Here is a 17,488-nt window from a genome sequence, read left to right as displayed (position 1 = left end):
ATATTATTACTAGATATTTTACTAGTTATAAGAGGAGATAACTGAAATCCATGGTATAAATCACAGATGTTGAAAAATTAAATTTGGTTTTCAAGGCAAATGGTGAACATATTTTTATTTTCCCTTGAGACAAATACAAATTATTTATTTTGGGTTAAAAGTTTTATGGCATGACCACAGAACCCACAAGACACAAAAAATGAGTCTACTTTTAAATTTCTTAAACAAACATTATAATATTTTAAAAAATTGAATTATATAAAATCCTAATATGACAGGGCCAGATGACACATCATACAACTGATATGACATTTTGTGTGTGGGTTTACGGTAATTGCCATTTTGATTTGAATGTGTAATAGTTCAGATTAAGTAGTTCTCAGTAGGTGGTCCTATAATAGAAATACTTCCACTTGAATCTTACAGAGATAATTCTAGAATTGGGACTGGATGAGGCATAATATTCCTAGATTAAAGGCCCAACCGTACCACTAATTGGCTGCCATTAGAAAAGTCACTTAACTTCGATAATAAGTTCCTGTTCTGTAATGCTTTTGTGCATTTTGAGTAAAAAAACCATAGCGATGTATATAAAATCAATTTCTAAGCCATAAATTATTGTACAGAAGTAAGTTTATGCAGTTATGAAAGTGATTTCACTGTGGGTATAGTCCTGGTTAACAATTTCAATATGCCAGGTTCTGTGCTAAATGCTTACATGCATTGTATTTTTTAATGCCCACAAAACCCAGTAAGGTTAACAATACTATCTTCATTTTAGCTAGCAGGAGATTGAGGACCAGATAGCCCACGCCCAAACAGGAGAGAAGCAGAACTCACGTTCATCACTACTTGACTTAAAATTCGTGCTCCTAAATAGGTAATATTTCTATGTAAATAATATCCATTTAACTTACAATCCTATTTCAATTATGAATATAAATGACCCATGAGGAAATTTTATTTCTTATTACCATTTGCCTCACTTAAATATATGGCACTGAATAGTCCACTCAATTGTAGAATGTCGGGTTAGGGACTAATAACATTAACCTCCTAGCCTTTCTTTATGCAATAAAAGTGTGGTCTATTATCTTTCTGATCCCTGTGTAGTTAATGCCAAAAAGTATGACTTTATACTGCTTACACTGCGCTTATACTGAGAACGCCACAATTATCTTACTACTTGTTCACAATAAGAGCTCACTTTTTATTTTCATACCTCTGCCAATAGTCTTTTCATTTATTTTTCCTCACTAAAAAGTAATTCAGGAATAAGATTGATAACGGATAAAAGCATTCTGTACCTTCTTAGGATACGAAGGGACTTTCTCTACCACTATTAACAGATTTGGAGAGGAACCGCTGCCTTCCGAATGAGGAGCCTTGAACATACATCAAAGATGGAATCATCAGTTCAAGGAGGAATACAACATAAAACAGGGGTTGTGCTTCAATCAGTTCCCGCTGGGTATTTAGGTAGGGCGGCCTGTCATTTCTCCTTAGAAGTTCCATGATCAGTCACATTTACTCTGAAGGGCCTTGTTATTTCATCTTTTTGTTTTAACAGGAAAAGGACCTAATGGTTTCTTGTTTCAACACAGAAGGGATCTGCTTTTCTCTCCAAGAGAAGCCGTGGGATAAAATTTCTGGTTTCATTTTCTTCCCCTCATTTACTATAAGAGCCTGGGAGAGGCTGACACTCACTGGTCCACAAGTCGCTAGCAGCCTAGACTAATATATTGACTGCTCATGTCTGATATAGTTTTAACTCTTTATTCTGTTTCTGTTCAGGTGGAGTAGATTGTGCTTCTAATTTTCTTACAGCAGACCCACTAGACAGGAAAGCTCTAGCAGGGGTGGGAAACCTTTCTTCTGCCAAGGGCCATTTGGATATTTATAACATCATTCACGGGCCATACAAAATTATCAACTTAAAAATTAGCTATAAAAAAACCCCACTCCTAGGTTTGTTGAATTTCGAGTCCTGCCTGGTGGTTGCCTGGTGGAAATCAGGGCCACACCAACTGAGTTCGTGGGCCCTATATGGCCCACGTGCTGGACGTTCCTCACCTCTGCTCTACAGAGTAGATGGAAGGCGTACTATTTTCAGAGGAGTGTGAGGTCAGATCAGCCTATTCTGAGAGTTCAGATGTTTTCAACGTAGAAAGGGAATACACATCTCCCATTATTTCCTTTTCTTTTCCATTCTCAATATTGTCCAGGACATTTGAATCTGCATTTGAATTTATGTTCTTTGGGCGAATATTGTAGTTCTGAAATTACAAACTAGTGGCTCTCAGGCTGACTATGTATGTGTTCATGTATTTTGGTCTGTTCTTTGCTTTCTTTCTTTTTCTTTTTCTTTTTTTTTTTAAGTTTAAGCCATCTCATAAATAGGAAATTACATAAAAATCAGACTATTTAGATTTTTCTTAATAACTGAACTATCTGCCAACAATGTGGCTAAATCAATGACAAACTGAAGATGGAGCATATTAGAAGCCACTCCCTTTTTAAAGAAATAAATACTCTTCAATTACCTACAGACCCAAGCATCTCTATTATCTCCCTGACTTGGAGGTGAAATGCCATGTGCCTCCTATAATTGTGCTAAAATGTTTAAAGACGTACCAAATGTAACTGTACCTATGCCCCTTTATATATGGGCCCTGCATGGAGAGCATGTATATTATGCTTATATAGGGCCCCCTTTTTTCTTTTTCTTACCTTCTGATTCTTGTAGGCACTTAACTTGACGATCCCTTCTCAGAATCCTGAAGGGGAAGAAGGGATTCATGCACAAAGCTCTATACTAAACCCCTAACAATACTGAAATTTTCTATTGTCAGTTCTAAAAATATTATGAGACTTTTGTATAAACTTCTATTTCATTTGAAATGTTTTCTCACTTTCTTTTGGTCCTTCCCAGATATCTCCTAATATACATTAGAAAGAAACTAGAGAGACATCTCAGCTTTCCTAATACCTTAACCAAAGCTTGATTTCCTGAAATGTAATACTCTTCAGATATGAATCCGAAAGTCATAAAGAGCAGAGAAGAGAGAGAAGGGTAAAAATTTGTTAGTACAAATGAAATCACATAAAAATATAAGTTTATTGATGCTAACAACTTTAGGCAGTTTAGAGAACACTAGTTTACAGTGAGACAGAGAACACCATGTATCCCTGTGTGGGTGTGATTGGTTCTCCCAGGGAAGATGTGCTGTAGGCCTTCTGTGGAGCTTAGCCCTACAGCTTCCACCAGAATAAACTCCTTCCCATAATGTTCCCTTGGGATATATATACCCTGTAAGTGTCATGGCCCAAGTACACCTGACTGACTCATAACATGAGGCTGATTAACAAACTCAAAGAAACATTTAAATTATTTGCTCAGTTTGAAACCATTGGGCAAGATAGAGGATCAGACTTTAGGTGACTTGCACATACTGACCTTCTAGGGGCCAAGAAGAGTGTGCTCTTCTGAGGCCATTAGAGGCAATAATTCTGGATGCAGGTCCTTCGGGTCTTTTGTCTCCTAGAAATAAATAGTTTTTAAAAATCAATAATGGGGGGACACAATCTGCTAGTCCAATAGATGACAAAAATGTCAATTATTCCCATAGGTTCATGATACAAAGAGGGCTGGTAGAGACAGCAGCCACCACCCACCACATGGTAATTATAGGATATAAAAGTCATTGTTATTAGATAAATCCGTGAAATGGTGAAGAGCAAGGGCTGAGATCTGGGGAGCAGGGGTTTCCAATCTGGTACCATTTTGTATCCACTGAGTTTCTGACTCTTGGGGAACAGGCTTACAGAGGTGTGTCTCCCACTGGGGCTGCATATGGATCTCTGCCCGGCTCTTGCTCCTAAGGTGACTCTCTCCTTCACAGTAGGTGACACAGCAGCGGCAGGCTGCAGAAGGCTTTCCTCTGTGTTTGGACATTGTGCCCGAGGCCGGAGAGGCACCTGCAGCCCTCCCTGAGCTCTGGAGTTCTGGGGGATCTTTCAAACGACTTCTCCTCCTCTGAACCTGGTCCAGGCTGATGTCAGACTGAGAAGAACAGCTCTCATTCCAGCCAGAGCTGGCACTCAGGCTTCTCAGGGGAAGAGCCAACCGCAACGCCTTCCAGAATTTAGAGCCAGAATGTTTGGATTTTTCTCCCTTCCAGCTCACAAAAGACACAGACTCCTTGAGCTGCAGGATGCCTGGGTGTGGATGCTCAAGGGGACGGTACTCAACCACAATGAGCTTGGTGGCAATGGAGTTCTGGCACATGACGCCCAGTTTAAATTCCAGCATGCTGATGCTCTTTTCTGTCACATAGTCTGGGCTCAGGACAACAATCATCCTGCGGCTCCTCTGAATGAAGTCAAAAACCGCTTCCACTGTATCTACAGGAAAATGGAAAGAGGACAATGCCCAGTGAAAACGTATATAAGTTTCAGGTCATCATTGTCTCTCCTAGGAAGGACAGGCAATAAATAAACCTTCAAAGATGGCAAGTTAACCACGTCTGAGATTAGCAGCTAATTTCAGCTCTGTTTGTAAATTATTTCTTGGTTGGAAACATTCTTCTCTAGCCTTTTTTCTGGTGGGGCTCGATCGACATCCTTAAATATTTGAAATATTGCAACCACTGTGATCTCACTGTCCTTTCTTCTCATTTCTATATTAAATAACTTCAAGAGTTTTATCCTATTACCCATATGACATGGTATCAAGTCTCTTCTGTACTTTGATCATTTCCCTGTGTATAATATTCAGCTTATATATGTGTTTCTTAGAGGCAGTATCCTGAACAGGACTGAACACAATGCTCCAGGCGGAGTCTGATCAGCAAAGAGCAACAGGGAATTACCATCTTCTGAGGTCCACACAGTTATAGGTCTTAATACTTAAAATTTTTGGATACACCACCAGACAGTTTATAGTATTGGCCTTATTGTCAACGCAAATTTTTTCTTTTTTTTTAATGTGTGTGTGTGTGTCTGTGTGAAGATACGGTTTAACAATAAATTAAAGGGCAACAATATTGACAAATGGATAAGAATTAGTCAATTAATTAAGACTTCTAGCAAAGCATTCAATTCCCATAGTTACTGGATTTGGAGAGATCCCAATGGGAAAGTTCTTGAGATAAGTGCAGTGCTTAACTCACTATTAGGTTTAGGAGCTTAAACAATGTTATTTTCAGGAGGAAGAGAATTCCAAATGTATAAATCACAGCCACTGTCACCTCTAAAACAGGTGCCGCAGACACACCATGAGGCTGAGTACCTACGCTTTTGGGGTCGGGGTGAAATAGTGAAATAGTGACCTAGAGATTTCCAGCCTGTGTGGACAGGCTGCACGTTTGCAGTGAAATTGGTCGTTATGAATTGTTTTTAATCTTCACTCGAGGATATTTTTCCATTGCTTTTCAGAGTGGAAGGGGGAGAGAGAGAGAAACATCGATGTGAGAGACACATGGATTGGCTGCCTCCCTCACTTGCCCTGACTGGGGCCGGGGCCGGGGCTGGGGCTGGGGATCGAGCCTGCAATCGAGGTCCACGCCCTTGGCCGGAATCGAACCTCGGACCTTTTAGTCCGAGGGCCGGCGCTCTAACCACTGAGCCAAACTGGCCAGGGCGATCATTGTGAGTTTAACCGGAATGAAGGAGCTATGTTGCTTACCAGATTAGTTCTTTCCTGTTAGTGAATTTAATCTGATTTTGAAGGGACACTGGGATAGCAATTTTTAAGAACTTTGAACTGGTTTTATCAAGAGAGCAGTGTTTCAGAGAATTCTTGTTCTGATCTTCACAGAGAAATCTAAATGTTCGCTTATCCTGAAAGCCTGTGTCATGTGCACGCCTGTTTTGTAAACTCCTTTGTCCTGCCCGGTCCTGCTCAGAATCTTCTGTGGCTGCCTTTCATAGACCTGAGGATGTGAGCACAGGGAGTCTGCTGCTTGTCCTGTCTCGTGGTAAACACAGTGTACCTTTCAAACGACGTGGGGAGGTTTTCATTGCAAGGAACTTGGGCACTGAAATGATGTGTGTTTTTCACTTCAAAATAGCCCCTGGTGATACCACTGCTGAGAACAAAACAGTATTCTAGGTCCTCTAAAACAAAGAGCATGTGGTTTTTTTAAAAAAATGATTAGCATTTTACCTGAAAAGCATGGAATTTGCATTTGAAAGAGGGCAATGCTAAAGAAATCTATACCTATGGTGAAATTCCAGACTTTGAGGAATGAATGTAGGAGAGGCTTCTCAGGTGGGGTTGGGCTATCTATACTTTGTGGTCTTCACAAAGTACTTTGAAAAAAGCTGTATCCTTTATAGCATATTTTAATGTCTTACATATTGTCAAACTTCATATCTGAGGATGCAAGTTATTATGATTTTAATGCTGAAGATTATTTGGAGAGGGAGTCATAAATTAGTTCTTTATTCTGTTTGGTTCAAAAATATGAGATGTGGCTATAGAATGATGAGATTTGTTTTTTGTGTGATACTAAGTTGCTTTTCAAATCATTTTGTGGTCTAGAACTTGTCGAGGCAGAAGATTCCTGCCCTTAAAATTCATAGGCTCTCTGAAATTCCGCTACCGTTAACCTAGGGCTGCAGTTTTGTTCTTTGGCTAGGTTATTGGTGTATGAAAGAGTAGCAAGCCCCGCCCCTTCTCTCTTCCTTAAAGCTTGAAGTGTAGTAAAAAATAGGGGGGAGGCACCTAATTTGGAAGATAGATCTGAATTTAAATATTGCTTTCTCCAGTTATGTTTTTATCTTAATATTTTAACTATGAAATTATCCATCTATAAAATACATAAAGTGAGAGAAAATCTGAAGAGTTGTTAAACAAATTAGAGATACCTAAATGTAAATGTCTAGCAAATACAATATTAAAATAAGGTATGGACTAATGTTAATTGAATCTGAGTCAGTTTTTTATAACTTTAGAGAATCAACCTAGTATGTGAATTTATGAGTCATACATTTAAAAAATTCTGTCTATTCAGTTTAAAATACAGATGGATAAAATATATTACTGAAACACTTAATATCCTAACTCATTGTTAAAAATACTTCATATCCCTTGGGTAGAAGCAGAGAAATAAGACATACTGGTTGTTGAGTATGTCTCTTCTATCATACAGTGACTTTACTTGTTTCAAAGACCTGCTGGCATCAGTGAATGACTGAAGAAAGTATCTTGAGCATTTTAATAAGGTCAGTAATAGCCAGGTAACCACGATGACCAAACCACTGATATTAAAACTGTTGTTATTGAAACTAAATAGTCACCACTATGTTCCACAGGGGTAGGGAAACTTTTTTCTGCCAAGGGCCATTTGGATACTTATAACATCATTGTCGGGCCATACAAAATTATCACCTTAAAAATTAGCTATGAAAAAACTCTTAGATTTATTGAATTTTGAGTCCTGACTGTGGTTGCCTTGGCAGGGCCAGACCAAATGATTTTGGAGGCCTCAGACAACCCTGAGAGCCAGATGTTCCCCACCCCTGTTCTAGGAGGTCATTTAATATGTCCAGCATTAGAAGAAACTTCAGACTTGGCACTTATCCAATGTGGAAAACCTATATACAACATCTTAATAATATTCATCTAATCTCTGCTTGTGCAACTCTAGTAATGGGAGCTTAGTATCTCCAAAGATAGTGAAATACATTATTGTTCAACTCTGCTTTGAGTAGAGTTGTACAATCCATTTTACTTAAGTAATTCCTAATTGAGTAGAAATCTGTTTCCATGTAATCCCCATCCATTGATCCTAAGTCTACTCTTTGGAAATAGCCTTGAGAATGAAAAGTTCTTCAGCAGGAAAATTTTTACTAATCTACACAGTTCAGTTATATGAATGCAATAAATATTCTTAGAATAAGTGAATAGGAAAAGAAATTTAAGAAAAAAGGCTTTCCTGTCATTATGAACTTAATATTATTAATTCAAAAGAAAATGTATTTCCAAATATTTATCTGATTTATTTGAAACTTGTGGTAAAAAATGCATTTTTGATTCATTCATGCAAATTATCATCTATTAACTAAAAGGAGACTATTAATTGATTTCATTCTAAAGCAACTGCCTTGGGGTTGCATTAAAGCCTATAAAAGGTAAGAGATTCCTGTAAGCTACCCAAGTTCCAAGTTGAACAAAAAGGGACAGACTGTCTTTGTTTTAAAAGAATCTCTCTCTTTCCCTCCCTCCCCCTCTCTTCCTCTTTCTCTGTCTCTCTGGCTCTCTAAACACACACACACACACACACACACACACACACACACACTGGAATACCAGTACAATCCATTTTACTTAAGTAAGTCTTACGTGCATGTAAAGAAAATGTTCTTGAGATGAAGTTCCCATTTTTCTCAGATTTCTCTCAGAAAGAGAAACCTAACTAGTGTAACTTATAACAGTAACATTTTTTATATGTATCATTCTTTTTATTCTCATTTCTTATGCCCAAACATGAAAATAAAGACATAAAACACATGCACAAAATAAAATTCAAAGCTGAAAATAAATGGTTTATTTTTAAAATAAATTTACAAACCAAATGAAAAATGAAAAATACAAAAGTTTATGAATAAAATAAAAAAGATAATCTTAAAATATTAAAACCTATGGAAAGATAATGGGTAATTAACAAGTGGAGTGATGCTTTTGTTCCCCAATACAATGGAATACTTGTTTATTAGAATCCTAGGGAATCATCTAAGTTACAGTACAGAAGAGAATTAAATAAATTTTATGATTGTGTAATTAGACACTCTATATATCATGGTTCTTTGTTAACTTGGGTGCAGAAGGTCTTTATATTGCATACCTCAAACCATTAAGGGATTTAAAAAAAAAAAAATTAGAGATGTTTTATTTTTTTTAACATGAGAGGGCAATTTCTTCCTGCTCTCTAAATTATATTTCCCCATCTCCCTCAAATATTCTTTATTAGGCATCTTCCGGGACATAAAACAAACAAAAAAATCTTGAAAAAAATTCTCTTAGGATGAGACATATCATGTAAATTTGAGATGCTTTTGATCTTAGCATTTGGAAAAGTTCAGTACCAAAGACAAGAATATAAATAGGAAAAAAAATGTCAAGAAGTCTCTAGGGGCATGCAACAGTAGTTAGGATAAATATGGAATTCAAAAGTGCAAAAAGAACGCAGTATTGGCAAGAGAATGGACCCTTGGTGATGGGACTGCCCCCCATTTACCTAAAGGTTGTGCAAGAATTCGATATACAAAGCTTATCTGGAGTCAGGTCTCCCCTGGTGAGTGAAGGATTGTTAGGGGGAGTAACTGGTGGTTTGTAACAAGGAAAAGCATTAATAAGGCTAATAAAGTTAGACCAGAGAATGACTTCTAAAACAGTTTTGTAGTCAAGAAGTCATGCTTTTATTCAATTTAAAATAATCAATAACTTTCCTATAAAGAAATGACTCATTATATACTTTAATACTGCTGAAGGACTTTTAAGTGTAAGAGATAGTTTTAGAATTGCTTAACAACATTCATACTACTGGATATGAATTTCCTTAAATTATGAATTATGATGTTTCCTAGGATACGCAGGCTCATTTATAGGCATTTTATTTTCTTTCCTTTATTACTCTACAGTCCAAATAGAGATTTATTTCCCCAGTAGTTGAGCACTGAGATTCACATAATTCAGTTAAGTGTGTGTGCCCAAAGCATAGTAGATGATCAGCTAATGCCAGAGGGCTGGCTACTGCTTAGCAGTGACCATGGAAGCTCTGTGCTCAACAGGTTCCATTGCATCCAGACCAACTGTAGCAGAAGTAAGTTATTCATACCAATTTAGGAAAAGCAACAGCTACCACTCTGTGATCTGTGAATTCACAAATCATATTAATGCGCAGAAAACACTGATGCAAAAATATTACAGTAAAAACATAATTTAAAGACTGGACAGCAGTTCCAGTGGCTTATAATATTGAGCTAATGATCATTTAAAGTTATATGCATGTATATATGTGTATATATATACATACAAATATAATTCATGTATATATATGTATATATACATATATAATTCACATATATTTCTATGCAATAGAGATACACATATATATAATTTTTGTGTGTATATGTAAATGTATATACACATGTATATGTAGATATTTATCACTCTGTAAACTCTAGACTTAGTTTTCACTTTTCCAAGTCTTAAGAACAGTGAAACTTTACTAAAAACAAACTAAAACAAGTTACATTGACAGTGATCTTTCAGCTGACATGTTTGGAGTGAGTGTATTAACTGTAGCAGTGAATAAAATAGGGAAGATACTAGGGGGTTAGTTAATTCTCTTAGAATATTAAGGCTAAAGGCAGCTCTCAAGGTCACTGAGTCTAACTTCCACACTTTTTACAATGGAGAGTCAGAAAGAAGTGAGGAGAAATCACTTTTCTAATATTCACATTAGTAAGGCTGAGATTACAAGACAAATGGCCAAACACGCTGTTCTGCTCTTTTCTCACAAGCCAGAAAATGCCCTAAAAGCATTTTGCTATTATTTCACTCTATTAGCACCATTAGGAGAAGCTTCCTATCAGACTGAACCAAGTGCGGAGCCACCTGTAAACTCTGAGTGGCCAATACAAACAAGTTACAGTAGATGGGGGGATGGAATGACAACTGTGGGCCAACCTACAGGCATTCCGAAGTTTACCATAATATAAAAATTACATTGTTCAAGTTGACAAATAGGACATCAATTACCTGAGATAGAGGGCACCGGGGGTGTAGGAGGAGAAAATGCAGGCAAGTCCCTTAAATCAATGATAATGAACATTTTCAGTAATACTGCTCTTTACCGTCCAAGTGGGTGTCGGTCTTGCTGTGACGGTGTGTGGCACAGCAGAATGGGCAGAAGAGCTCATTATCCCCGGCTAAAGTAAATTTAAACCCTGGTATCTTTCTAATGAATGAGTAACAATAAAAGAAAAAGAAAAATATGCTTGGAACTCATGATGACCCTGTTAACAGATGACTTATCTTTAAGGGCTCTGTCAATCCATAGCCAAAGGCATCCCTATAATGTAAAAGTGAGGGGGGGGGGATGTAAGAACAGGGACAGAGATGCAGAAGACAAATTTCACATCAACCAAGTCTTTGCCTGCAAAGAATGTAGTGACATCGGACACTGGTGACAGGCTGGTGGCACGATCATTCTAAATCTTAGCATTGCCTGAGAAAACAAAAACCAGTCATACAGTCACCCTGAATTTATCCCTGTGAGGAGGCTTCCATAGAATTGTTTTCTGTCCGTGGAATAATAACTGAGCATCAAGAAGGAGGAACTCTTTCTCCCTGGGGTACCCTTGGATCTGTTTACCCCTTTCATTGTCCCTTTCATACATTTTTCAAGGATGAATAGGAGAGACCCTGCTCTCCACTTCTAGACCACCTGGAACTTTTCTTCACTGGCATGGCCACCTGCAGCTGCTTCCAGAACCTGCCCTGTGGATACTTGGATTTCTCCCCTTTCCATTTAATGACCGTCAGCACCGTCTTAGCCCTCTTCAGCTCTTTCACCTTCGTCTCCTTTACAGCTTTGTACTGCACTAAAATGACGTTGATGTTTCCCCGAGAGGCCATGTTTTCTAGGCCAGCCTTGAGCTCCAGGAGGGCTTGGGTTCCCTGGAGCACGTAGTTGGGGCTTAGGACAACCAGGAGGCGTCTGCTTTTCTGAATGAAGCTCAAGGTCTCATCTGTGACAACTGGGAAAGAAAACACCACGGGCATTAGTGTTGGCCAAGAACTTCCCCAATAGCATGGGGTTTGAGGAACAGGTGTTGGGAACTTAGGGTATCAGTCTGAGAGTTGAGGTGAAACTTTTGACCAAGAACACTGAACAACTTAATCCTTAGACCCTTTCACACTGTTCACTAAATGCCACTCTCCTCAGGAAGAAAAGAAACTATGCACACATTCCAACCCCAAAATCATTCCACACAGGACTGAAGCCAAAATGTGCTTCCATGATGTTGGTCTTTAAAAGCATAATTTGGGACATTAAGGAATAGAAGGGTTGCACTGAAATAAACTTTTTCAAACCATGTGGCATGTTGTGTCCCATCCAAAGCAGCTCCTGAGCCCTTTCTCCCCACCCATACCCATGTATCAACCAACCCCTAGGGCCAGTAAGCATTCAATAATATATACATTAGCCTTGAATCATAGAAATAAATTTTTCACAAACACAGAACAGCAAGAGCAAGAATCTTCATATTTTTGAAAGTCCCTCTCTGTTGCTAGACACCTCCCAACTAGAATGTCATTGGAATAGGAACTTCAAAAAACATCTAGCCAACTTAATGGCATTTTGGCTGGCAGCATGTTCTCAGCTCAGCTTTCTATTCTGCTCTCTGCTCAGGAGGCTAAATTAATCCCTGGATCTTTCTGCTTAAACTCCTATCATTACGATGAAGCCATGTGTTTCGGCAGCTGCTGGCTGATCTGTCTGCCTTCACTACCAGGCAAATGCTTTCTTCAGGTCAGAAAAGAAGGAAGCGCAGGAAAATGGAAATGCGCCTTAATTTTATTCTGTTGTCAAGGGCTTTGATTAGTTCCTGTCACTAAATTCTTGGTAATAATCCATCTCAAGGTTCCTTGTCAAGGACTGTATAATCCTTCACCTGGGGTTCAGATAGGAGTCAACTCCAGGGAATGCACTAGTGTTGTGGAAAACTATTCATGACTTACCATGCTTTCCTAAGCCATCATTTTGCTCCTTAATCTTCATAGATACAGAGTTGGGGGGGGGGGGGCTTAAAATAGCATGCACAGCCTGGAGGAGAATCCAGGAATAAGAAATCGTCTACTCCAAGCAGTGTTGCTGGAGGCTGACCATGTGTAAGCAGAGAAAGAGACCCAGAGGCAAAGAGGGCCCAGTAAGAGCAGCAGGGAAAAGAAAGGTCACGAGGCTCAACCATCACAGCAGGAAGCAGGAGTCATTATGAGGACCTTGAATTCTTCAAGGAACTATTAACCCCTACTGGGGGGGTCTTACATCATTGTTAGACTGTAAATCTTTATATAATTTTTCGCAGGATAGATAAGTATTTGTTGAATGGCTACATCAATGAACAAATGGATGAATAAATGATTTAGGATTTTAAGTCTTAAAATGAGTGGAATTTATCCTTTAACTATATAATCAAGCCATCATTTCCTGGCAAAATTATACTGAAGGAGATACCTGCTGCAGAACACAAGCAAGATGGACTTTTGGGTGATGATTGGGGACATAAGTGATCCAGCCGATTCAACGTGAGAACAAACAAGTCTATTCTGTATTAGACTTAAATTGAGGCTATTCACAATTATCTATAAGACATTTGAGAAAACACGTGATTAGTGAGTAATGTAAACAGTATCTTAGGGGAAGAAAATTAGTTTGCTATGCTGAAGGTTAGAGACATTGCATGAATTTTAACAGTACAAAGATTAATAGTGGGTTTAGGGATGCTATTGTGTATTTATAAAACAGACTCAAATGCACCATTCCCTATATATTACGGGGTGGACCTGAAAATTAGAGATATACTTTTATGTTAAAACATTCAGCAATTCAAGCTTCTTTCTTTTTAACCTACTAGAATACACTGGACTTTGTAAAGTTTTAAACTATGTCTGAAACATGTAAGCTGATGGAAAGGAAGAAACTGACCCAAGGGAAAGGAGAGTTTGAGTAGTGTTGACTTTCTAGAAAACAAAAGTGAGGAAAAGGAAATTAGCAAATGTCAAAGGGAAATATTCTAATTATTATCAGTGATTAATATAAAGAAAAATTCCATGCACTCTTTTCTGCAACTTATTTTTTGTAAAATTGAGTAAACCTCAGTCTTTGTAAAAAAATGTTTTGTTTAAACTCAGTCTTTGTAGAAAAATTTCTGGGCAAAATAATATAGATTAGCTAAACCTTCTAAAAATCTAAATGTGAGTAAAGAGGGTGTTTAAAGCTTTGGTATTTTATACAGCTCTAATCCACTGTGCATCCAAACTTTTCTGAAATAGAGTTTTTAAAGCTTATAAGGGAAAATATTTTATACCATAAACTGCATTTGAGTAGTCTATATCTTACAACGAAATTTTATCCCTAGAAAGTTGCTGTCCATTGCATGACATGATTGGACATTAAATGTCCAGAGATGCCAACATAGAGCTGCGCCATGATTCTCATCCATGACCCATAGCTAACGATCCCTCTTGCCCTTCAGGGTAGCATCACTTGTACTCATCTGAATACCTACTTCCCCCAGGCAGACTGTCTCTGTCAAAGATGCACAGCTTGTATCCAAATTCATTCTCCAAAACTCCACGGAGGGTCAATAATACAAATTCTTCTTCTTCAGCATTCCTGGCATAGGATACATAAATATCATATTCCTTCCCATCTAGAAAAAGCACACACAGATCCGATAAAAATTAGCAAAGTTTCTCAAAGGTATTCCACCTTTTTCTTAAATCAAACTTTTGCAAGTTAGATATTCTCATTTTTTACATATATGAATTATATGACAGATTTCAGTATGATTTCCTGCTTGGGACAAGTCTCCAGGCAAAATGACTACTTTAAGGTGCAATTACAAATTTTATCTGATGTGTCTTCTACTATCATCTCACTGAGTTCAGTTTCTATGGTGAAAAGTCAATCATAGGTGCTGGAAATTAATACCATGCAGAAAATTTCTACTGTCCTATTATGTCAATCACTAATATATTAGAATTGTAAGTTGACCAATCTTTTAGAAATGGTCTAATTTATACCTGAAAATAACTATAATTAAAAATATATTTAGATTCAATAAACCAATCTTTCCCAAAGTTGCCTAATTATAAAAATCACCTCTCATTAAAAACTTAGGTTCTATGTCTCTTCCATCAACCTCCTGAAGGAGAATCTTTAATGGACAGGTGTAAAAATCTGTATACTTAAATGTTCTATTCTTGTCACCTGGAAATTACACCCTAGAACAGTGATCCTTAAAGTTTAATGAGCAACTTAGGAATATTGTTAGAATACAGATTCTAGTGCAGAATAATGGTTTGGCTTAAGGTTCTGCTTTTAATAAGTTCTCATGTAATTCTGATGCTTCTGGTGCATGGCTCACCCGAGTACAGAGTGTGGACCCCCACTGTCCAGAGCAGCAGCCACAAACTACAAGTGGCTATGGGGACTATAAATGCAGCTGGCCTGAACTGAGATAACACTGTAAGTGTGAGAGTCAATACAAACTGAAGTTTGAAGATTTTTAGTACCAAAAATAAGACTAAAATACCTCTATTATTTTAATAATATATCTTAATAGAGATATTTCAGTCTCATTTTTGGTACTAAAATATCTGATTAAATGTTCCATTAAATCTAGATTTTATCAAGCCAACGTGTTTTCTGAAGATGACAGTAAAGAGATTTACATCAAGCTCCCATTACTCACCTAAAATGGTTTCATCTGTTCCAAAGTGAGCTCGGTAAAATAGGACCATCTCCAGCCAATAAACATGGTACACTACAATGAGAATCACCACAAGCAGCACCGTCACTCCGAAACCACAGGCCAGCTCCACTGTGTATCTTGGAGGAATCACTAGAGTAAACGACAAGGAAACAATTGATATCTACATGGTGATGACAGTGACTCATCCTCCTTCGAAGAGCTGGACAAGCCGAGCAGCTGAGCCAGGCGCCTGATTTGTGTGTGAATGAGCAGAGATAATATGGTAGGCACCAGGCACTAGAGGTGTAATATTTATCTTTTTGTTTCCAGTAGCTGGCAAAGAAGGTATTTTTAACTATGACGTGATTTGAATAGACTGACGATACACAAATTAAAGCAGAATCTTAGCACTGGGAAGGATGTAGGTTATCTAATTCAACTGACAATCTGATACCTGACTCTCCCCCAAGATATTTTTGAAAAGTGTAATTCCATCTTCTGTTTTCCCTTCTCTTGGGATAGAATCCTTATTACTACTTGGATGAGCCCATGATATTGGCAGAGTTTTAATTGTTGAAGCTGTTAAACGGAGCAAAATCTTAATGTGTTTCCTTCCATTAGACTTAGTTTTGCCCTCTTGGCCAACGCCATATGGAAGAAATTTAATTCCCTTTCCTTTATATTTGGAAATAGGCCACAAAATTTTTATTTTCATTGGGCAGAAAAAGAGGGTATTCGCCAAATGTTCAGTGTGTGTGGCTCCGAAAGTTATCTCTTAGGTCTATAGTTCTAGTCTTTGGACTGACTTGCAACATGCAAGCAGGCAGATTCTTTATATTGTGATTTGTGTACAAGCTCCCTTTTCTACTCTCAGTTCCCACTAAACTACGTATTTACAGTCTTCTAGGTAGAGTCTATGTCCTCATGCATCCTACTCCTAGAACACCTAGGATTTGAATGAGCATTTCCAGATATAACTCTGTATGCTTCTGGAATATTTTTTAAAAATCTAGTATTACATTATGTATCAGCAGTTTCAATTGGATGCTTTATTAGCTTGTGATAATGAAGCTTAAAAGTTTGAAGAAGGATCAGAATACCTACTGGATCAGAAGCAGAAATGTATCAACTTACGTATTAGTTGATTTGACAATTCCTTGTTGACTTCTATTTGCTAGAGCTGTTGGCATTACAATGGTAGATAAGAAAGAAAGGGTCTCTGCCCTCTAAGGTAAAATATTCCAATGCAGGAAAATAAGTAAGTAAATAAATAGGACAGTTAATTTTAGATTGTTATTAGTGCTATGAAGGAAATAAGCCAGGGTAACGTGATAGAGGTGGCTGGGGGGTGGGGTTGGTTCTTGAGATTAGGAATCTTTGAGCATCTGAATATTGTAAGTGGTGTTTGCTGAGACAAGGTATAGTAGAATTTTGTTTACAGCTGGAATTACTGGGGCTACCTGACTCCAAATTCCAGAGATATTTGCACACTACTGTGAAGTTCAATTATTGGTCATATAGTAGTGAAAAATTCCCTTTTTATTTATTTTTTATTTTTTACTTTTTAAATTTTATTTTTGTTTAAAATATTACAGATGTCCCTTTTTCTCCCCAATGACCTGTTCCACTCCGTCCCATCCCCCTCTCCAGTCCCTCTCTCCACCATTGTCCATATATGCACAACCCAAAAATTCCCCTTTAAAATGTGTATTTATCCTAAGGGGAAATGGTAAGCAACCTGGAGTTCAGCCTGAAGTTCTCTAATTAAAGGGCAAATCATAGTTTTGAGTTCATTATCCTAAACTCAGGATACTAATCCTGCTGCCGATAGAGCCAGGGATTCAGCAGTACAGAATTATTATCTAGTACCTTTGTACTTGTTCCATGAATAATGGTGCTTTAGGATAAGAAAACTCCATCATAACTGCCAGACACTATGCCAGTGCAGTTGTGGAGAATTTACTAAGTTCAATTTAGGTAGCTGGCATGAAAATTG

At 37.8% G+C, this 17,488-nt stretch overlaps 1 protein-coding gene across 4 annotated transcripts in view; it reads right to left on the bottom strand.

The window, feature by feature from the left end:
• The window catches only part of IL1RAP (interleukin 1 receptor accessory protein), a gene marked incomplete at its 3' end in the record, with an annotated part of 125,445 nt that overhangs the window by 3,184 nt on the left and 104,773 nt on the right, over nt 1-17,488 (bottom strand). Inside the window, exons 9-12 of one of the 4 annotated variants that reach the window (XR_013998958.1) lie at nt 15,493-15,642; nt 14,305-14,448; nt 3,826-4,404; nt 3,458-3,541 (exon numbers count right to left, since the gene is read on the bottom strand). Coding sequence is in view for 3 of the 4 variants with exons in the window: in XM_081139294.1 (XP_080995420.1) it covers nt 3,686-4,404; nt 14,305-14,448; nt 15,493-15,642 (1,013 nt within the window). Of the gene's footprint in view, nt 1-2,376; nt 3,542-3,685; nt 4,405-11,302; nt 11,770-14,304; nt 14,449-15,492; nt 15,643-17,488 lie in introns of those variants that run through there. The other 3 variants (XM_081139295.1, XM_081139294.1, XM_081139296.1) reach the window with 3 other exon arrangements.

The sequence above is a fragment of the Miniopterus schreibersii genome, assembly GCF_964146895.1.
Source record: "Miniopterus schreibersii genome assembly, chromosome: 5".
Classification (NCBI taxonomy): Eukaryota; Metazoa; Chordata; class Mammalia; order Chiroptera; family Miniopteridae; genus Miniopterus; species Miniopterus schreibersii.
The sequence above is the reverse complement of the archived record's forward strand: the minus strand, read 5'-3'. Positions and strand labels throughout refer to the sequence as shown.